The sequence below is a fragment of the Tursiops truncatus genome, chromosome 1, assembly GCF_011762595.2.
Source record: "Tursiops truncatus isolate mTurTru1 chromosome 1, mTurTru1.mat.Y, whole genome shotgun sequence".
Taxonomy (NCBI): Eukaryota; Metazoa; Chordata; class Mammalia; order Artiodactyla; family Delphinidae; genus Tursiops; species Tursiops truncatus.
In genome coordinates, this window is record NC_047034.1 from 76279411 (window position 1) to 76302329 (window position 22919).

A 22919-nucleotide genomic window follows, 5' to 3' on the forward strand; every position below is an offset into this window, starting at 1 on the left:
TAAGTGAAATAAGCCAGTCACAGAAAGACAAATATGCATGATTCCACTTTATCTAAAATAGTCAAATAGAATCAGAGTGGAATGTTGGTTACTAGGGGCTGGGGGAGAAGGGAATGGGGAGTTGCCAATCAACAGGCATAAAACTTCAGTTAAGCAAGATGATTAAGCTCTAGAGATCTGCTGTATGACATTGTACCTATAGTCAGTGATAATGTATTGATTGTACACTTAAAAAAATTGTTAAGAGGACAGATCTCAAGAGTTTTTGCCATAATAAAATAATATTTACAAAAACATTTAAAAAATCTAAGAACTCCAAAAATGAATACAAATAAACAAAAACTTGGAGTAATATTTCTTGAGAATAGAACCAACTTTCCTCCAAATCTTTGTGTGTTTTTTAAAAATGTAGATTCCAGATTCCATTCCTGACTTGTGGAATCAGAATCTTTTTTTGGAAGAGAGTTGACCTAGAATCCACATTTTAAACAAGCTCCCGTGGGAATTTTTATCTGTGAGGAAATCTGAAAAGTACTGCCTGAGGTTTACCATTGATGCTCCTCTCACTCTAGTCCATTTCTGTTCTAATCAAGCCGTTTTCTGACTTTTTAAAAATGGTCGCTCTCAAATCAACTCCTTCCTTTCCATTTCAACAGCTGACCTCTAGGTCAGGGTTCTGCCTGCACCATTGGTTAATCTCTGTGCCTCCTATTTCCTATGCCAACCCACTTACACATCACTGCCAGATCAATATGCCCCAAAATGCTCTTTGGCATCCTTTCCTCAACACCCTTCAATGACTCCCTACTGCCCAACCAGATGCAGTCTACACTCTTTAGCCAGAAACAGTTGATACATGTTAACCAAGCTTTCTCTTTACTAAGTTCCATCTCCATACTGAGATCATCAGAAAGCTGCTTATCTAGACATCACCTGAGCTTTCCTCAGAATTATGACATTTGGAAGGCTCATAAGAAAAAGGGCTATGTAAAGTTTTCTCCCCCTTCTATACTTACTTCCTAGATTATAATCTTTTCACTGCTTTAGTGGTTTTTTTTTAAAAAGTTTTTTTTCTCACAAACAAATGTAAATCCTTTTGGAAATGGACAGGTTGATAGAAAGCCAAACATTCCCCAAGTCTGAAGTTCAAATGTGTCTGTAACTGCTGTCTTGTCCAATAACTCTCTGCCCAGTCCAGCTTCTATGCCTTTGCTTGGGTTCTTCCCCCCCCTGCAACAACTTTCCTTTCCTTTCTGGTTTAATGAAGCCCTTCCTGACTATGCTAGGCTTCAAGTATCTTTCTTCTCCCAAGAACATCTGTAGCACTGGTTCAACAGGCCTTTAACAACACAGCAATTCACCTCATATGATAATTTCTCTTTTAATGTACAGGATTACTTGCAACTCATAAGGTCTGGTGGTTCCTTAAGTCACAATTTAACACGAAACAACTGGGCAGCTTTTCCTTAATAGTCCAGGGCAAGAGCAGTAGTGAGTGATTGTATGCTTTCCTTAGGTTGACCTTGATGTGAAATGAATTGCTGTCTCCAGAGAACCTGTATATGCCGGTTGAATGGGGCCCAGGTCAACTCAACTCTTACAAATACCAGACTGTGTTGAAGGGAAGAAGGCCCCAGTAGTTTATTCTCACCCAACCCGTTTCGATCCCGGTCCTCCCTCTCTCTCAGGGTTCAGGGAGTTCCTCGAGTTTTCTTGCTCCCGCCCAGGCAGGGGGGGCTCGTGTCCAGTTGAGGGTTCTCCCTCCACTGGGCGGGGGTCCGCGCTTGTATGGCCAGGGCGTGGACCGGCCCAGCCAGTTCTTCTGACAGCGCCGCGTGGACCAGCCGATGCCGTTGCAGGGGGCTCAGTCCCTCGAAACGAGAGCTCACCACGGCCACGCGGAAATGGGTTTCACTGCCTGGTGGGACCGCGTGGCCGCCGCTCTCATTACGCAGCTCCAGGACATCGGGGTTCAGCGCCTGCTCCAACTTTGTGCGAATGGCGGCCTCGACGGGACCGATGGCCCCTGATCTGGCGCTGCCCCGGGACACACAGACGCGGCCAGCCATGGAGAACAGGCTTCCGACCAGCTGCCCACTCAGCATCAGCTACGGCAGAGACAAGGACGGGAGCAGTGAGGGTCAGGGCCTCGCTCTTGGTGAGAGACCCGTCTCTCAACCACCCCAGCCCCCGCCCCCCGGCCAACGTCCACACTGGGAGCCCGCCTAGACGCGACAGTGAGACGCGAGGCACCGCCTCTTTCCTCTGTGTGACATGGGGGAATCTGGCCTCCAGCCGCGAGCCGCTGAAGGGAGGCGGTGGATTAGAGAGAGCCCGCGCGCGAGGCACGTTCCTTACTAAGGGGATTCGCAAAGAATGAGCTGGAGGTTGCAAGAGTAGGGTATGTGCAACTCCGGGCTTTTGGTTGAGCCAATGTCCCTGTGTCCCCTCTGAACCCCAGGCTGGGCCCCTTCTACCTTGCACTCAGTCTTCGCTACCGCAGCTCCCATTCAGGGCCAGACTCCTGACGTTCCGGGCGAAACGTACACTTCGCGTCCTGAGGCACGCTGGGAAATGGAGTCCTCGCTACGCGATAGACCGGGCCGGCACCACGTGGTGCCCTGAGGGTTCTCGGGAACTGTAGTCTCTACTTCCCCCGACTCGTGAGGTCGTGGGAGGCTCTGAACCTGCGGAATTGTAAAGAAAACGGGAACTTCTGTGCAATTGATATTGAGATTATTCGATTCATTTTATTGACAATACATCTTGTAGATTATCTAGCCCAACACCTTTATTTTACATACAAGAAAATGGAAGTCCATTTCATTTATTGAATACATGATTATTGTGTGCCAGACCAGTCCTGGAGGCTGGGGAGGTAAGACAGGCCCTGTCCTCAGGCAGTTTACAGAACACTGGAGAAGATGGACCAGTGAGTGGACAGTTGCAATACTGTGTGCTAAGGGCTGTGATGGGACTAAGAGCAGGATGCTAAGGAGGCATGTCGTCCAGACTTGGGGGAGAAGAGAAAACTTAAGGAAACAGTTTACAAGAGGCACAAAAATCCCTTTCTCAGCCCCTCCTAGTGTGGTAGCTGCACGCACAAAGGCCAGGTGGAGAGAGAACTTTGGGGGAGTGGTTCCTTTGGGTGTAGTTAGATATGGTTGGAGCCCACGGGGCAGAGATGATGGTGATGGGAAGCTGAGCGAATGTATAGGCCTGTGGGGAGAAGGCCTCGTTAGGCAGTTTTGTTTTTATCCTAGGAGCAGTAGGAAGCTAGGGAAGGTTTTCAGTGGGGATATAACAGGATGAGATTTTTCCAAGATGATATGTAACTCATCAATTCAACCAGTATTTTATTTTGTATCCTAATATTTTATCGATTTCTCCATATATGTATTTCCCCAACTTTTAATTTTGAAAAATTTCAAATCTGCAGAAAAGTTGAACAGTGCAAAACAGCATCCTCTACCTTTCACTGTTTTTTACATTTATATATATTATATACTTATACATATATACTTTTATGTTTAAGTACTTTATGTATATTTATATACTTTAAAAATGTATTTCTATACTTTTTTTGAAAATAAGTTGCAGACAGCATGACATTTCACCCTTAGGTACTCCAGTATGTATCTCCTAAGAAGAAGAATATTCTCTTAAATAACTACAATACCCTATCACACTCAAAAAATTTAACATAATGTCAATTGCAAGGTTAGTACAATGAGCACCCCATTTATTCTTCACCTATATTTACTGACAACATTTTACCAGATTTGCTTTTTATCTCCCTTTTTTTTTTCTTTTCCGGTACGCGGGCCTCTCACTGTTGTGGCCTCTCCCGTTGCAGAGCACAGGCCCCAGACGCACAGGCTCAGCGGCCATGGCTCATGGGCCCAGCCGCTCCGCGGCACGTGGGATCTTCCCGGACCGGGGCATGAACCCATGTCATGTGAGTCCCCGGCAGGTGGATTCTCAACCACTGCGCCACCAGGGAAGCCCTAATCTCTCTTTGAATGTGTGTATATAATAAAAATATTGCTATCATTTTTGCTGAACCATTTGAGAGTTGCGAAAATCTTTACATTTCATTGCTATATACTTAAACGTATATCTCCTAAGACAAGGATATTTTCCTACATAAGCACAATGCTATTACCACGCCTAAGACGTTTAATATTTGTTCAATACTGTTATTAATATATAGTTGACATTCAAATTTCCCCAGGTGTCTCATTACTGCCTTTATAATTTTTTATTTTTCGAAAGCCAATCAAGGATCATGCATTGAATTTAGCCATCTTTAAATTTTTATTTTGCAAAGATCCCTGGCTGCAGTGTGGAGAACTGTAGAGGAGGTAAGAGTGCAAGCAGGGAGACCAGTTGGGAGGTTAGTGTAGCAGTCTAGGTGAGGGATGATGATGACTTGGACCACGCTGGTGGTCATGCAGGTGAAGATGGAAATAAATTGTGGCTGTAAGATATACATTGGGAGGGTAAAACCCACAGGATGTGGTAATGGGCTAGTTACGGGAGGGAAAGTATGAAGGATAACTATCAGGTTTGTGCATCTGGATGGATGGCATTTGTTCCCTAAGATACAGAATATTGGAAGAAGCACAGGTTTGGAAGGGTGGGGAAGGGAAAGACTAGGTGCCCAATTCTGTTTTGGACTTGATCCTGAAGTGTCTTTATGATATCGAAGAACAGATGTCATGTTGGATGTATGGTTCTATGTGTGTGTATTTTATTTTTAACTTTTTCTTAAGTGCTTTCAGAGTTATAGAAATACAAAAATAGTACAAATAATTCTTGTATACCCCTCACCCTGATACCCAGATTATCCAAATATTGACATGTTATCATATTTGCTTTGTTTCTTTTTATGTATCTAACTACACATATATAATTATTTTTCTGAATCATTTGAGAGTAAGTTTCAGACATAAGTCCATTTACTTCTAACTACCTGTGATGGTTAATTTTATGTGTCAACTTGACTGGGCCACAGGGTGCCCATATATTTGGTCAAACATTATTCTGGGTGTTTCTGTAAGGGTGTTTTTGATGAGATTAACATTAAAATTGGTAGACCGAGTAAAGCAGATTGCCCTCCCTATTGTGGCTGGGTCTCATCCAATCAGTTGAAGGCCTGAACAAAAAGGCTAACCCTCCTGGAAAAAGAGAGTTCTTTCCCGCCTGACTGCCTTTGAACTGGGACATTGGCTTCTTTCCTGCCTTCAGACTTGAACTGAAACACTGGCTCTTTCTGGGTCTCCAGCCTGTTAGTCTTTGACTGGAACTACAGCATTGCTTCTCTTGGATCTCAAGCCTTCAGACTTGGACTGGAATTACACCATCAGCTCTCCTGTGTTTCCAGCTTGCTGACTCACCCTGCAGATCTCGGGACTTGTCAGCATCCATTGTCATGTGAGCCAATTCCTTATAATAAATCTCTCTCTCTTTTTCTCTCTCTCTCTCTCTCTCACTTGTTTGCTCTTGCCCTCTCCATATATATCCTATTGTTCTATTTCTCTGAAGAGCTCTGACTAATATATATTTGCTAATATGTATTTAGTAAAAAAAAAAAAAAAGACGTTTTCTCACATAACCACAATGTAATTGTCAAATTCTGGAAATTAACATTGATACAGTACTATAATGTACAGACCTTATGCAAAATTTGCCAGTTGTCCCATAGTGTCCTTTATATAAAATGAAAAAAAAAAATTCTGGGCCAGTATCCAATCTAGGATCACATGCTGTATTCAGTTGTTATGTCTCTTTGGTCTCCATTAATCTGGAATAGTTCATTTGTCTTTTTGTCTTTCACGACTTTGACATTTTTGAGGAGTACAGACCATTTATTTTGTTAAATATCCCTCAACTTGGGTTTGTCGAATGCTTCACTCTGATTCAGATTTAGGATATACATTTTTTGGCAGGAAAACTGCAGAAGTGATATTGAATCCTTTCACTGAAGCATATAGGGGGCATATAATTCAATTTGTCTCATTGTTAATGATAATTCTGATTAATTGATTAAGGTGGTATCTCTCAGGTTTCTCAATTGTAAAATTTTCCTTTGTAGTTGTAGGAGATACTTTGAGTCTATGTACTATTCTGTTTTTCATTAAGCTTTTGTCTACTAGTTTTAGCACCTGAGAAGCGCATGTGAGGCAAGAGTCTCGCTGAAGACGAAATGAGATCGTGGGCGGGGGGGAAGGCGGGGAAGTGGGTGAGGGGAGTGAAATGACCTGGGAAAAAGAATATAGTGAGAAAAGAATCAGATTTTCTATTAGAAGATCACTCTGGCTAGTGTATGAGGAATATATTAAGGGAATGGGAAGAGTGGAAGCAGGGAGAAGAGGAGAAAAGCCTTTGGCAGTAGTCTGGTGCAAGATAATCTGAGTGAAGGCAGGAGACGGCTAGAGAGAAGTAAATCAACTAGAGTGCTGTTGAAGAGATGGAATCTCTAAGAAGGACTTGTTTTAGGTGAGGGCCTTGTAATTTGCTAATCCAGTGACAGTGGTGGGGAATGGTGGGAGGCTGTGGTCAGAGAAGGCCTTGCTGTGGAGGGGACATTTAAACAGAGATTTGAATGACTAGAGGAAACCAATCATGTGGAAAGAGAGATCTGGCCAGAGGCAATGTATTCACTGCATGTGTTATGCCAGGCTCACTGTTGGCATACTTGGGTGTTCGGTAAAATGTACCGAATGGATAGTGAGCTAGTATGTGAATAGAGAGGGCCGACATTATTATTCCTGTTGCAAAAATAAATGAAAGCTTTGTAAGTTGCAAGCTCCCTAGGGCAAGTTTAGTGTCTTTGTTTCTAATAAAAACATAGTCATGACAATATGTACTATTTAGTGAAGGTTTGTCATGGACAGATTAAGAGTCTTAGAGGCTTTAAGCACTGAGACATTATGGTGGCCGCCTCGTGTAATTAAAGAAAACAAAACGAAAACTAATAAACACTAATATGTAATGTGAGGAGTAAGATGCCCAACAAAGTATTCATCTTTTTCCTATGATGATTACTTCAGTATTTGTTCATTAAAAAATTAATTTGGGGGCTTCCTTGGTGGTGCAGTGGTTGAGAGTCCGCCTGCCGATGCAGGGGACACGGGTTCGTGCCCCGGTCGGGGAGGATCCCACATGCTGCGGTGCGGCTAGGCCCATGAGCCATGGCCGCTGAGCCTGTGCGTCCGGAGCCTGTGCTCCGCAACGGGAGAGGCCACAACAGTGAGAGGCCCGCGTACCCCAAAAAAAAAAAAAAAAAAAAAAGAAAAATTAATTTGTCCCTACTGATGTATAATTTACACATAAGAAATGCACACTTTTTAAGCGTACAGCTTAATTTTACATGGGAATACACCATATCAAGATACAGAAAATTTCTAGCACCTCGGAAGGCTCCCAGGGAAGTCAATACCACCCTGCCACAGTTAATCATTATTCTAACCTCTAGCACCATAGATTAGTTTTGCCTGTTTTTGAACTTCTTATAAATAGAATCACATAGTATGAATACATTTGTGTTTGTCTTTTGCTCAACAATGTCTGTGAGATTCATCCTTGTGTGTGGCAGTGATTTGTTCATTTTCATTGTGTGGTATTGCAGTATATGAATATACTACATCCTTGTACGTGCTTTTCGTTGGATGTAAACATTCTTTTCTGTTTGGTGTATATCCAGGAGTGGTCATAGGATAAACTCAATGTTTATTTCTGAAATGGCAAATTTGTTCAAATTTTTGAGATCCCCTGCTTTGTTGGTGACAGGTACTATACTATGCTAAATGTTTTACATTTATAAACTCTTAATTCTTGCAACAAGTCCATGAAGTAGCTACTGTTACTACTCTTGCTTTACCATTGAGGAAGCAGAGACCCTTAGAGGTTAGGTAAGTAATGTACCTATGGTCACAGATCTGGTAAACAAACCCAGAGAGTCAGGCTGCAGAATTTGAGCTCTTAACCATTAAGCTATTCTGCCTCCTAATCCAGGTTCTCAGGTTCCATCTCTGTACTAGGTTCTTTATATTTAATTCTCATTTATTCTAACAACTCTATTATGGTAGGGTATATGATTTTTATTTAATTGATGAGCTTCTGTTGTATTTTCTGTCACTCTGGCTACCACAGTCTACTGTTGATAGCTAGCTAGCATTTGGAGAGTGGTTTGTTGACTAAAGAGAAATATTTTAGAGAAGAAGATGCTAATTCTCTAAGAGTATAGTTTTATTTGTTTATGCAAAAAACATTTAATTACCCTACTAAGAGCCAGGTAGAAGGAATAAAGGACTCCTGATTTAAAGGTGAAGAAGACATGGTCTGTCCCTTGAAGTGGTCACAGAAAGGAAGTGAGACCAAGGTCAAAACACAGGGCAGAGTGCTTAAATGCTATCAGCAGGATATGAACAAAGAGATGTGGGTACACTGAGGCTGTGTGTGTGACAGTAGGGAAGCTTCATGAAAGAGGAGGTGATATCTGGGTGGAAACTGGAAGGATGAGGAGGATTTTGCAGGTCCAGAGGAGGCTGAAAGCATTCTAGCCAAGGGCAACGTTATGTGCAATGGCAGGGAGCTGTGGAAAGGCCTTGCTCCTCTTATGAATGATGTGAAGCTCAGTACGGAGGGGGCTGGGGGTGGAGTTGAGGAAAGGTGGAAGAAAAGGGGAAGGGAGAGAAGTGTGGTTGGAATGATAGAATGGACCCAGAATGCCCTAAATGTTTGATTAACTAGATTGCCTGGTTAGGAACTCAGCTGCTTTTGGTTAAAAATCCCAGAGGTGTTAAAGGAGATAAGATCCAGCCTGTTTGTGATGGTGTATGACTTTTACAAATGGCCTGCTCTGTTATATATTTTAATAGCTCTGGTAAGAATGCTGGGAAGGGAGGTCTGGGGAGCAATAGATAGTAACTGAGCTTGATAAAATTTGTAGGATATTGGCCTATCTGGACTTATCTAATAAGGTTTTATAGCTAGATGGAATTTAAAGTATTAAGTCTAATTCCATTCTTCTCTCATGCTCTCTCACTCTCACTCTCTAACTCTCCTGCTCTCCAGCTCTCCCTCTCTCTGTAACAGAGGCAGGAAGCGAGGTTGGGTAAGTTAAGTGACTTCATGAAACCCACAATCTAGTTAGTGAAGTAGTGTGCTTGGAAGGATGACGAGCAGAGTCTTTGAATCAGGCAGACCTTGGTTCTAATCATGTCTTTGTAAGTGGCTGTGTGACCTTCAGCAAGTGCTTAAACGTTTCTGAGCCTTGGTTTCCTTATCTGTGAAACAATTACAGTCATCCTTCAGTATCCATGGGTTCTGAATCTGAGGATTCAATCAACCGTAGATGGAAAATATTCTAAAAAAAATCTGGAAAGTCCCCAAAAAGCAAAACTTGAATTTGCCCTGCCCTAGCAACTATTTACATAGTTTTACATTGTATTTACAACTATTTACATAACATTTACATTGTATTAGGTATTAAAAGTAATCTAGAGATACTTCATCTGGGAGGATGTGCTTAGGTTATACACAAATACTACACCATTTTATTGAACATCCTTGGATTTTAGTATCCACTGGGGGTCCTGGTACCGAGGTACAACTGTATATCTACTTCATAGGTAGCCCCTAACATAGGGCTTATCTCTTAATAAGGGTTTAATATAATCTCTTTTCCCTTTACCCTTCCTAACAGCATAGGGTCACTGTGATAGAAGTAAAAAAGAAATCAGGAGGTCAGCTGGTCCCTCAAGCAGGGCCTCGAAGGGTACCAGAGTTGTCATGGGGTCCCTACTACTGTATTTTGTTCTGTGCTCTGTAGGGCTGAAAAGTTGACACTATTAGAACTTCCAGAGCTGATTGGCTTCTTGGGGAGAGAGTTACACTAACAAAATACACAAGCAATTGATGAATAGGTCAGAATTCAAATTAATTAACTTCTAGTGATAGATATATCTTCCCATACTGGTTCTCCCCTTTTCAGTCTCATATTTTTATCCTAAAGTAGAATAATTGGAAAGTTGTTAATTGAGAGCAGAACCTGAGCTAAGAGGGTTGGATAGTCTTCAGAAACATTTCACCCAGACTATGAGAACAAGCTGATGCTTTCACCAGGGAACCTTCTATAACAGCCTAAACCTTTGTGTCTAGCAGACACATACTCTTAAGTGTTAGAGAAGCACAACACATTCCTACTGTAATTGCCCCATTTAGATGGTATGTGGACCATATCTTTCTATTAACACGTGCATCTTCTGAAATACTATAATCAGTTTGGCTAGAATTATCTTCAGTTGCATCCTACTATTGAGGAAACATTTGACTGTACTTGGGTGTTTTACTTTTGACTGTACTTGGGTGTTTCACAAATCTATACCAGCCATCTTACCAGGGGTAAGCTCTACAGATAGCTGATGTTAGCTAATTTTAACTTACAGAGTTCACCAGATTTCCTCCATTTTCTAGAGGCATCTCATTACAGACCTCTTTGTACTAGTCTCAATTATCTGTATACCCATTGCCTGATAGGTAGCATGTACTCAATAAATGTCAGTTGAACAAAGGTGAGGATAAAAGAGGAACACTAGAAAAGAGCTCAGGGAGAAAAATTTAAGTCTATTCTTTTCTCTATAGCATTCTACCTCCTGTCTTTGATAGGGACATAGTGAAGGGACAAAGTAGGTAATTAAATAGTTAATCCCACTGGGGATTGTAAGTAAAGAAAAAGGTATGGGAGACCACTCTAAGTTAATGATCACTCAATCAAGCAGGCCTGCGTAGCAACAAAACTATGCAACAGAAGCATGAGACATGCCCCAAAACAATAAAACAATGGTGGCATGAGACCCACATCCTGCCCAGTGAGCTCAGTAAGCTGATTCCAAGGGCATGCTTCTCTCCACACACTAAAAACAAAAAAATATAAGGAAAGGGTGACATTATACTGAAACCTGAGATCATTTACCATTTTTAGAAAATGAGCGCCTTTTGGCTCATTTCCATTGCACCATGACAGTCCCGACTTGACCAAGTAGGGACAAGAGCCTCCCTCCCCCCGCCCCCGCCACGTGGAGGAGGAGCTGATGCTGGAAGTTTGACGTCTACTCAAGAATGAGGAAGAAAGTGGTCTTTTCCCCCTCCCCACTTTTCCTTTGATTATAAAACTGTAGCCCACTAAGTTCTCGGAGCACGGCACCCTCTCACCCAGCCACTTGGGAAGTCTCAAGTCTCACAAGTGTCCTATTCTAATAAATCACTTATCTGTCACTTTGCCTCTCGCTGAATTCTTTCTGCGCTGAGACATAAAGAACTGAAGCTCCTCGGAGCCCCCAGACGCATTTCAGCGGTTTCACCTTTATGGGATATTCAGGAAAGGGTGAAAATGGGGTGGGGATGTAGAACTCCCAGGGATGGGAAGCTGAGGAGAAAGAAATGGAACTTTCAGGAAAATTTTCTATGCAAGGTAGGTGGAGGATTACACAAACGAGTCTCTAGGGGCTGTTGCTGAAGTCTAAGAGAGGCAAACAAGAGGATCATGGAGGAAAAGGCTGAAGTTAAATAAGTAACACTGGATATGCTGTTGAGATGCAGGGAACAGTGGATTCTGGCTTAGGTACCTGGAAGATTGTTGGTGCCATTCAGGTAAAGAGAGCAAAGGGCGGGGGGGCGCGGTGTTTGGATGAGTTTGCTTTTGGATAGGTCGAGTTACTGGGACAAACAGGTTGAAGTATCCAGTCAGCAGTCACGTATATGGGTCTGAGCTTCTGAAACAAATTTAGGTGTTAGTTGAAAGCATGGAGTTGGGTAAGACTCTTCGGGGAGATTGAAGAATGGAGGAATGTGGGGGAGGGGCGAATAGGGAGGCAGAGCCCAGCTGGACACCGGGATTTAAAGACGGGCAGAGGAATTTGGTGTTGCCAGAGTTGAGGGGTGGGGGTGGGTAGAAATAAAATTAAATAAATAAATAGGTAAAAAAAAAAAGGGCAAAGGAACAGAAGCAGGATGAGGAAAGACGAAGGGCGACATTTTGAAAGCCAAGGGAAAGCCGCCTTCAGTTTCAAGGCGGTTTTGGACGCCGCCGGGAGGTAAAGTGGAGGATGACTAATTCTATGCTAGCCTCGGTCAAACTGGAGTCCGAGGAGCAGTGGCGGGTGGCATGGGGCTAAGCCACACTGCAGGCAACGAGTAAATTGAAAGGGGGAGGGCTTCGTAGTACTATATTCTTTAAGAAGTTTAGCTTTGACGAGCCACAAAGGGAGGGACTTGGAGGGTAATTTAGGGCTCAAGGGGGTAATCAGCTTCAGAATTCGGTACCCTTGAGTGGGAGTAACTCTACATCTGCCAGAGTCTCTCTGCAGTCCTTTTGGGTCCTTCTTGGGATTTCCCTTGGTGAAAAAAAAACTACCACTCTTAAGCTGGAAAAAAACTGCCACTCAATAAAAAACAAAACAGCGTGTTGTTTGAACACCTTCGCTTTAAAAATCCTGGCATGCAAATAAGGGGCTTTAATGTGGTTCACAGCGATTGGTAGGTACTTACCAAGGCCGTCATTTCCTCGTAGTACAAGATGCAAACGAAGAGTCTGCTTTCCGCTTTTCTATTGGCTGTTCGATCGGACTCAGCTTTTAGCCAATCAAACCACTTCGCTTCACCCCTCCCGGTAGCTCTTATAAATTACATCAAATTGGTTATCCTTGCCACATTCTTCTCTTTGAAAAAGAAGCTGTAACTGCATTTTTAGCCGTAATGTCAGGACGCGGAAAGCAGGGAGGCAAAGCTCGGGCCAAGGCCAAGTCGCGCTCGTCCCGCGCTGGCCTTCAGTTCCCCGTGGGGCGAGTGCACCGCCTGCTGCGCAAAGGCAACTACGCCGAGCGAGTGGGGGCTGGCGCGCCGGTGTACCTGGCGGCTGTGCTGGAGTACCTGACAGCGGAAATCCTGGAGCTGGCCGGCAACGCGGCCCGAGACAATAAGAAGACGCGCATCATCCCTCGCCATTTGCAACTAGCCGTGAGAAATGATGAAGAGCTCAACAAGTTACTCGGGGGTGTCACAATTGCCCAGGGCGGCGTCTTGCCCAATATCCAGGCAGTCTTGTTGCCCAAGAAAACGGAGAGTCACAAGCCTGGCAAGAATAAGTAATTAGGAGGCTTGACACCAACCCCACTCACCCCAAAGGCTCTTTTAAGAGCCACTAACGTGTCAAATGAAGGGCTGATCACGAAACAGCGCATTAGCTCTTTTTTTGAAAACTTGGGTGGCTCTAAAAAGAGCCTTTGGTCTTTGGTTCACTTTGTCTGGATTTATTTGCTTTTGGCTTTGTGGCTTTCAGTTTTCTTTGGTAATAGAACGGCCTGGATGTTGGGCAAAACGCCACCCTGGGCGATGGTGACTTTGCCCAACAGCTTGTTCAGTTCCTCGTCGTTGCGGATGGCCAGCTGCAGGTGACGAGGGATGATGCGCGTCTTCTTGTTGTCTCGGGCCGCGTTGCCCGCCAGCTCCAGGATTTCCGCGGTCAGGTACTCGAGGACTGCCGCCATGTACACCGGCGCGCCGGCCCCCACCCGCTCGGCGTAGTTGCCTTTGCGTAGCAGACGGTGCACTCGCCCCACCGGGAACTGCAGACCTGCGCGGGACGAGCGCGACTTGGCCTTGGCGCGGGCCTTGCCTCCTTGCTTTCCGCGGCCAGACATAACTGAAAATAATGCTACAAGGCCTAGAGCTCAGATTCTCGCAACAAACAGGATTCAAAGATCAGCAACTGGAAAGCTTTTATAAGCTTTCCTAGGGGTGGGGTCAGGAACGAATTTTTCATTGGTCCTAAATTGGCTCCAGAAGTGGCCAATAAGGTCAAGAGTCGGTGTTGTTACGTAGCTATTACTGATAACGCAAGGTCTCTACATGGCCCAATGGAAACGTAAGACTTTTGGAGCCTTGATTTGCATACGGTGGTTATAAAAGGATCAGGCCCGCCCATTCTCATGCTACTTTTCCTTGCTAACGGGTGTTGTATTCTACGATGCCTGAGCCGGCAAAATCCGCTCCCGCGCCCAAGAAGGGCTCGAAGAAAGCTGTCACCAAAGCTCAGAAAAAGGACGGCAAAAAGCGCAAGCGCAGTCGCAAGGAGAGCTATTCCATCTACGTGTACAAAGTGCTGAAACAGGTGCACCCGGATACCGGCATCTCGTCCAAGGCCATGGGCATCATGAACTCGTTCGTCAACGACATCTTCGAGCGCATCGCGGGCGAAGCGTCGCGCCTGGCGCATTACAACAAGCGCTCGACCATCACCTCCCGGGAGATCCAGACGGCCGTGCGCCTGCTGCTGCCCGGCGAGCTGGCCAAGCACGCCGTGTCCGAGGGCACCAAGGCGGTCACCAAGTACACCAGCTCCAAGTGAGTCCCTGCCGGGACGCGGCGCTCGCAAAAGTCGCCGGGCCGCTTGACTTTCCAAAGGCTCTTTTCAGAGCCACCCACCTTATCACCAGAGAAGAGCTTTGTTCACTTGTTTTCCCTCAGTCTCTTCTCACAAAGTAAGTTGCAGTAGTTGGATGAAAGTAATGGAAAATGGCACACGTAGCTTTTTAGGCCCTTATGACTTGAGGTTCTTGGCGCGTGACTGGCATTGCTTTTGAATCTAGGCCGAGTCTTAACCCCTCACTGTGCTGCTTCGTTTTCTTATGAGTCAGTTCTAAATTAGGATTCTGAGACTGCTCCTTCCCACTCTCTGCTTGTAGACTGTTGTGTCCTGGTGGCTCTGTTAGGTACGTTTCATCGGTGTTCTAAAACGAAGTGAGTGATTTCGGCCATCCTCATTTAAGAAAGGACCCCAGGATGTAAGTTAGCCCGAGTCCTGCGAACACTGCATCACAGCCCTGAAGAATTCTCCCGAGAGTTTGGCAGCTGCTTGGGTGCCCAGTCACCAGTTACGCCCTACGACGTGACCTCCTGTGGATACCAGTAGTTCGGGGTATTTAGGACGGAACCCGCGCTGCCTGGTCTCAGCCTTTCCCTGATTGGACGACATGAATATTCAAAATCTCGCGCCGCTCCAGAATTCATAGATTCTGGTTTCCACCGCTCACTTTGGTGCTTTGAAATCCCTGTTATTTTTTGGTTGGTGGATCATTTTTGCATTTAATTCTCTTATCTTGGAATGTTTCGGCCTCAAGTAACTGTAAGGCACAAGTCATTTTAGTCTGGGCTCAAACGTCACCTCTCAGAAACCTTCCCAAGTCATCCACTCAGGAGTTTGCGCCTCTTCCTGCCTGTCCTGGGCCCTCACTCTATTTTATCTTCCTCCTAGCAGCGGTCTGAAATTGTCTTGTTCGTTTATATTCTTGTTTACGGTCTTTCTCCTCAAGCCCTTAACAGAAACTTTGCTGGTCTGGTTTTCCTCTATATCGTCAGTGCCAACCAGTACTGGGCACACAGTGAACACTTCAGTACTTATTGAGTTAATATTTGTTTAATTAATTTTTCTGTCCCACTCCTTTTTTAATCGCTTCCGTGGATGGATGGGTGCGGTTCTTTTTCATTAGATGTATGTGAAGACGTGATGAAAATGGAAATGTTTTTGGAGCTCCTCCCCCAAGTCTGTCCGTGGTCACCTCAGGGCAACAGCTGGGAGGAGGACTTCGTTAAGATTTTTTTTTTTTTTTTTTTTTTTTTTTGCTTTAAGGGGGAGGTGGCAGTTTTGTCCCTCCTTTATACTTCTCAGTTTGGCCTAATCTCTTGGATTTTCATTAAATTCAAAACATTGGTCACTGGAAATCCTTTTCCTTTCTCTATTTATGACATCCTTCCATCCCGATCCTTTGTTCCTCACGGAGATGAGCTTTTAATTTATGTTCACCATCTCATTTGCTTTTCAGGAGACCCTATACAATAGACAAGATTAATATCCCTTTAAAAACGAGATTGAGAGAAGCGAAGTGATTGGTCCACTGGTCATGCAGCTAATCTTGTCCACCTTTGTATCCTCAGATGCGAGGACAATTGTATTTTAGTTTTACTTCATGTAATTACAGAATGTTGAATCTTTCTGTCCAAGCCTTGATTTTTCTGATAAAGACACTGATGGTCTGATGAGTTATTCAACTCTGCTTTTGGATAAGGGATCCTGGAGTTAACTGCAGGGGTTTCATGAATCCAAATGGGCTCCAGACATTATCAGAGACTGAATAAATCGTATGTTTCTTACATGTGTGTTTTCAGATGTGTGTAGATGCTATTGTTATTAATAAAGTTACCAGTTAATTTAAAAGCTTGGCTGGATTATTGTATCTGCAATATAGTTTTTAACTAAATGAAATGAACAGATACAACCACTACTGGGTCTGTGGAAAAGCTGAGTGCCTCTGACTTGGAAGATGAATATTTATAAACCATCAGCCAAACTTACTTCTACTCCAGAAGTGCACGGGGGCTGAAATAGCCTGTTATGAGGACACTGTTAATGCTCAGTAATTGGAAAATACATGACCACAAAACCAAACAAAAATCACCACAAACAAGAAGCACTATAAACAAGATAGAAGAAATAAAGTCCTTAAGAAAGTTTATAACACCTGCAGAGTACTCACTGTATGCCAGATGACGTTCTAGGTCCTTTACACATAATGACTCATTTAATCCTCACAAGAACCTTATGAAATAGTTACCATTATTATGTCCCATTTTACAGATGAGGAAACTGAGGCACAGAAAGGCGGCTTCTCGGAAACTCTCCAGAGAATAAACTCTTGGTTCAATGTTTAACGGACCTGAGAAAGTAAGATCCCTCTCCGAAAACCTGGATTTGGGGGGAAATATTTATGCTTTAAAATTAAAATATAAAGAAATACTGCCTGCTTTTTTTTTTAGCATGCACCTTGGATATAAGTCTATGGTGGTGGCTGAAAGTCTTGGGTGGGGTGCTCTCATTCCCCATTCCAGAAACCATAGTTCAGCTCAGTTTTATTTGTCCCCATAGTTGTAGGGCTCACCAGCTGAAATACTTTTACTAACGTGAGAGAGCTTTGGTTACTGACCGTGGGCTCCTCCACTGTTTACTGGGAAGTTACAGAGTGAGAAAGGGGAAGGAGGTGTTAGAGTTTGGTATTTTAACTCTGGAGGGGAGGTGATTAATGATGGTGAGGTTTATCCTCCTAAAGAACCTCTTTGATCTTTCTCCTTCTCAAACATCTGTATACATTTGCTTAAGTTGGAGTTAATAACAATACTTGTTATAATAATAATTGCTTCTACTTCTTGAGCACATAAATATTTACCTTGTCCTCTGCTAAGTGGTTGACAAGCATTGCCTCATTTAATCTTCACAGCCACCACTTAAGATGGGTTTCATCCTTATTTTATAGGTAAAGGAGATTGAATTTCAGAAAAGTTAAATAACTTGTCCAGGATTGTTTAGGAAGTAAATGGTGGAACTACAACCCAATGCACACTTTTAAAAAGCTTGATATTCAAGGCCCTCCATAATCTGCCTCTTCCTTCTTCCACAGCTCTATCTCCTACTGCTATACAGGATTTCTGCTCTAGTTAACATGGTCTAGTCACCTTCCCCTAAACCCGTTTGCTCTTTCTCAGGGCTAGACTGGACTGCCCCTTCTTTCTGGCCTGACCAGAGCTTTCTTTCAAGCCAAGGCCATAATCTTCCACCTCAAATGACACCTCTCAACTAATTTCTCTACCACCCTCATCTCTTCTTTGAACAAACAAACAAAAACAAAAAAAACTTTACTGAAGTATAATTGGCATACAATAAACTGTACATGTTTAAAGTATACTTTAAGTTTGACATACATATATACCTATGAGAACATGAGTACAATAAAAATAATGGACATATCCAACCACCCCCCCAAAAAAGGGTTCCCTAGTGCCCCTTTATAATTCTTCCCCCCTGCTCCCTTCACCAATGTCCTCCTTTGGCCCCATCCTTGCCCTCAAGCAACCACTGGTTTGCTTTTATGTCATTATAGATAGTTTGTATCATACAATGTATCATTTGTATCTGGCTTCTTTCACTCAGCAAAATTGTTTTGAGATTCGTATATATTTCGGTGCATGTATCAGTAGTTCATTCCTTTTTATTGCTGAGTAGTATACCATTGTATAGCCGCAACTGGTAATTCAGTTACTTGTTGATCGATAGTTGTGTTGTTCCCAGTCCTTCCTCCAGTTTTTTTTTTCTTTTTTTTTGGCTGCGCCCACATGGCATGAGAGATTTTAGTTCCCCGACCAGGGATTGAACCCACACCCCCTGCAGTGGAAGCGTGGAGTCTTAACCACTGGACCGCCAGGGAAGTCCCCTTCCTCCACTTTTTAATGCACTCCAACTTTGTGTCGTGTTGGTTCCACAGATGAGCACAATAAACTTTCTGCCTTCAATGGGGAAGGAACTCAGATGGTGGATGAGCCATATACACAGATACTTATTCAAGTGGGAGAAAGTATTAGGGTTTCACTTTTGTTCTCCGAAGCTCAGAACGTCTCTAATCCATTTTATGTCCTATGGCCAGAGTAGTCGTCTAAAGCACAGACGGTGGCCTACCTCTCTGACTCAGTTTGGCCTTCAAAAGAAAAACATGAGAGTAAAAAATGTAAAACTATCAGCAGTTCTTATACCATATTTGGTCTCACAGCATGGTCTGGGGAACTCCGCTCCTTTAAAAGGGAGGCTAACATAGCTCACAATATGGCTAATCAGTGGTTGTGGCACAGGGAGGAAGCCTGAGGGGCAGCTCTGTTCAGGTTTCAGACACTGACCCTTAACTGGAAGACCGTCCCTGTGGCTCGGGAGACTAGGTTTAATCATTCATTTAATATGGGTGATTGAAAATCTGTATCTGCTAATTTAATAAATAATTATTAAGTATCTATTAATATTATTAAGTTCTGTAAGAAAGGCTCTCTAGGACCACTCTGACTCCTGAGCATTGTTAGGTATGATATAATTAAGTCATTCTTTCATTCAGTGATTTATTGAGTATCTGTTAGATAGCAGGCAATCTGGTTTAAGGTTAAACAGAACAGAATGGCTTCTGCCTTCCTGGACTTTTAGTGGCAAGAAGGGAAGATAGATATTATACAAGTGACTATAATAAAATGTGACATGTGTTAAGTTGGGAGAAGTACAGATACAGAGAGTGTAATGGAGGGAGGCCTAACTTAACACTGATGGGGCTAAGGAAGGCGTCTCTGAAGAAGGACTTGAAGGAGAGTGAAAGACAGCAAGCTCAGGGAGGTAGGAGGAACTGCAAGAAATTTAGTATGGGTAGTATTTAGAGGGTGAGGAGGTAGGCAGGTAGAGCCAGACCTTGAGGGATTGGCCCAGACATATGGAAACGGACTTTAAAGAACCCGATTAGCTTCTGGGCCAGCGTGACTGTGGAAACATCTGTACCCATTCAAGCAACCTCTACTGCGGATGACACCTTGACCCTCGAAAGAGTGTCCATTCATTTCAGTGGCTTCCCTTAATGTGGAAATGGCTTCATCAGGCCATCCAGGCTGATGCCAGCCACCATCATGCTCTGAGGGGACCATGAGGTTCTGAGGGGGACTGTGAGATTCATAATTGGCCAAATGCAAAGGTTTGCCAATACCCAGAGCTGGTTGGGCTAGAGAAATGAGGTATTCTCATACACTAGTAGTGAGAGAAGAATTTGGTGCAAACTTTTTAGTGGGTAATTTCACAATAACTATCAAAATTCTCTTTTCATATATGAATACAAAACAAAACCCCCTAGAAAATCACTCTAAGATATTTGTGCAGGGATTGTAAATAGCAGCTTTTAAAAAAAGCATATTTTTAATTCTTGATAATTGAGAAATTAAAACATATACACAAACAGATGCCAATGTACCCCTTATCCAACTTCAACAATTATCAACTCAAACCAGTTATCAACTCAAGGCCATCTATCCTGTGTCATTTTGAAGCAGATCCCAGGCACCATATTATTTAATCCATAAAAATTTCCTTATGTGTCTCTAAAAGATAAGGACCATAGTACCAAATCATGTCTAAAATAATTAACAATAGTTCCTTAATTTATCAAATATCCAGTTAGTGCTCAAATTTTTAATTTTAATCTCCCTATCTAATCTAATCTATATGTTTTAAAAGTACTTTATCTGAATCTGAAGCCAAATAAATCTACACATAGTGGTTGGTTGATGCCTTTTAACTCTAATGTATGTTTCCCATCCATCTCTTTATTTCTTGTAATTTCTTTGTTGAAGAAACTGGGTTGTTTTCCCTGTAGAGTTTTCCCAATTCAGATTTTGCCAATTACTTCTTGGTGTAGTTTATCATGATCTTCTGTCTCTGTATTTCCTGTAAATTAGTAGTTGGATCAGAGGCTTGATTAGATTTAGGTTCACTTTTCCACTCCCTGGCCAGACTACTTCATAGCTAGTGCCATATATATATATACACACACACATATATATATATTTTCATATCAGGGGACATAATGGCTAATTGCTTCTCTTTTTGTGATAACAACACCTATCGATGCTTAATACTTAGATCCTTTAAATCACTAGGGGCTGCAAAATAATATTCTAGCACTTCTCCTTTATTAGCTGGAATTAAGAGAAAGCAGTATTATTTTTAATAATAAACACATAGAGACTACTTAGATATCTATTAGCAGGTGAAAAGAAAGTGGTAGGATCCCTTTTGGTATAAGTAAAAAAGGATATGTGTGTATGCATTGGTGTGTCTGCACTGGTAAGTAAGTAAAACATTTTTCTGGAATTTCATATATTAAAGCTAATAATAGTGGCTATTCATCAGGAGAGGAATTTGGTTAGTCCAGAAGGAGGCTTTTACTTTTTCCTTACATCTTTCAATATCATTTGAATTTTTGATCAATGTGCACTTAAAAACACTGTCAGCAGAAGTAAGTTATTTGGGCAGTGTGGGATTATTGGCCATAAAAAAAGCCCGAGTGATATGATAATATTTTTGGTGAAAATAATGTATTTCAGATACCTATCCTAATGCCTGGCACACAGCAGATCCTTAACTTGTTTTAGTTAATTGTGAAAAACAGTTTTTAAAATCTTCAATAATATAACCTAAACAGTAGCAACAACAACAACAAACTCCAAAAGTCCTTGGGATTTATGAGCTGACCTACAGTTCTGGGGCTGGGACTCCACTAGTCCCAATCCTGTGAAAAAAACAATCACTTTAAATTGTGAACATCCACTTTAAAGAAGGTATTCTCTGAAGTGATTTTCCTGACTGGTCAACTTCACTGATAAGGCTTCGGCTACAGATTTGGTCCTCAGCCAGGCTAGGAGACTGGGTCACGGAGCGAAACAAAATCAGGTGGAGAAGACAATGCGTAGAACGTGCCTGGGAGAGTTGGTGTGGGTTCCTGAGTAAGTCAGGAGCAGTATTTTGCGAGGATTATTCTGACCTTTAAATCTTTATTCTGACTGAGACTTGCAGGATAAATTGATGCTCCTGAATTTTACTCAAATTTTTTTCTAAAATTTGCAAATCACAAACAATCTGAGGATGTCTTACTATATTTGCTGTATGCATTTAATAGAACCATTTCCCCTGTTCTTATTATTCCTTTTTATGTTCATTATTTGCTCCCTTTCAGACAATCATTCTAATTTCGCTTCTTTGTGTTCCTGCAAAAAGTGTATTGCTTTCTATGCATTAAAAATAATTATCCCCGCATACTATATATTCCACTTATGTGGCATTCTCGAAATAGCAAAGCTACTGAGATAACAGATTAGTGGTTTCCAGGGGGTGGGTGTGAGGTAGGAGGTGGTTGGGAGTAAATTGTGGAGTTCTTTTGAGGTGATTGAACAGGTCTGTATCTTGATTGTGGTGGTGGTTAGAAGAATTTATACATGGAATAAAATTGCACAGGATTACATGCACACACATATGAATGAAGTTTAAAGAAACTATGAAAAGTAATTCAGGTCTATAGACTAGTTAACGGTAATGTACCAATGTCATTATCCTGGTTTTGATATTGTACTACAACTCTAAATCATGTCACCATTGGGGGAAGCTGAGTGAAGGGTACATGGGATTCTACTGTTTTTGCAACTTCCTGTGGATCTATTATTATTTCAAAACAAAAATTTTAAAAAGTTGCAGAACATACTTTACTACTAACTAAATAGATGCAAAGTTAAACTAGAATGGCATATGCTTTTTCTGTTCCTATTGCTTATATACTCTTCTTTGGTACCAGACAATGTTCTAAACACTTTACATGTATTAAATCATTTTATCCTCACAATAACCCTATAGGTAGGTAGTATTATTATTTCCATTCTACAGATGTAGACATGGAACCACAGAGAGGTTAAGTAATGTGCCCACAGTCACACAGTCATATCAGCAAGAATCATATCCTATCAACCAAGTGACCAAGGCAAGATAAAAATTCAGTCTCCTTTTAGTCACTGTACTACATCACTAATGTCAAAGAAGCAAGATGTTGATGCAGCATTTATAGCAGTTAACAATGTTAGAAATAATCAACAATTTAGGAATGCTGAAATAAGTTATATCAACTCTAAGGGAAAAAAAATTAGTAGTTAGACTTAGTCTAACAAGCCCAGTTTATTGACTTGTTTTCAAGGAGGGAGAGCACACACCAAAAAAACTGTGAGGTGTCTCACCAACAAAAGAAAAACATACAATACAATAGTAAGTACAATACATACAATAGCTTACAATAGTAAGCTGTGGGGAAGGATAAACTATAGAGTTTTGATGGGCTTAAAGCAAAGCAGGGCTGTGTGAAAAGATGGACATCAGAACTAGGCTTTCAAGTGCATTCAGGGTCCTGTTTCCTTGGAAACTACAAAGTATTGATGAAGGTGGAATGTTGTGTTTAGAAATCGCTTGT

At 42.3% G+C, this 22919-nt stretch overlaps 4 protein-coding genes and 1 long non-coding RNA gene across 5 annotated transcripts; 3 read left to right on the top strand and 2 right to left on the bottom strand.

The window, feature by feature from the left end:
- Positions 1-1616: 1616 nt before the first annotated feature.
- Positions 1617-2617, bottom strand: BOLA1 (bolA family member 1). Its single transcript, XM_004315508.4, has 2 exons — positions 2478-2617; positions 1617-2108 (listed from the first exon to the last, which is right to left on the bottom strand). The coding sequence occupies exons 1-2, from the start codon at positions 2508-2510 to the stop codon at positions 1692-1694; spliced, it is 450 nt and encodes a 149-aa protein (XP_004315556.1). The 5' UTR covers positions 2511-2617; the 3' UTR covers positions 1617-1691.
- On the top strand, positions 2104-5653 carry LOC141279339 (uncharacterized). The gene is made up of 2 exons (XR_012333393.1): positions 2104-2401; positions 2504-5653. It is a non-coding gene; the product is annotated as an uncharacterized lncRNA (long non-coding RNA).
- Positions 5654-12762: 7109 nt separating this feature from the next.
- Positions 12763-13155, top strand: H2AC21 (H2A clustered histone 21). Its single transcript, XM_004315510.4, has one exon. It carries the CDS (start codon positions 12763-12765, stop codon positions 13153-13155), a length of 393 nt encoding a protein of 130 aa, XP_004315558.1.
- A 161-nt stretch (positions 13156-13316) lies between these two features.
- LOC101320618 (histone H2A type 2-C) lies at positions 13317-13706 on the bottom strand. Its single transcript, XM_004315511.4, has one exon. It carries the CDS (start codon positions 13704-13706, stop codon positions 13317-13319), a length of 390 nt encoding a protein of 129 aa, XP_004315559.1.
- Positions 13707-14032: 326 nt separating this feature from the next.
- On the top strand, positions 14033-16279 carry H2BC21 (H2B clustered histone 21). The gene has a single exon (XM_019919565.3). It carries the CDS (start codon positions 14033-14035, stop codon positions 14411-14413), a length of 381 nt encoding a protein of 126 aa, XP_019775124.1. The 3' UTR covers positions 14414-16279.
- The last annotated feature ends 6640 nt before the right edge of the window (positions 16280-22919 follow it).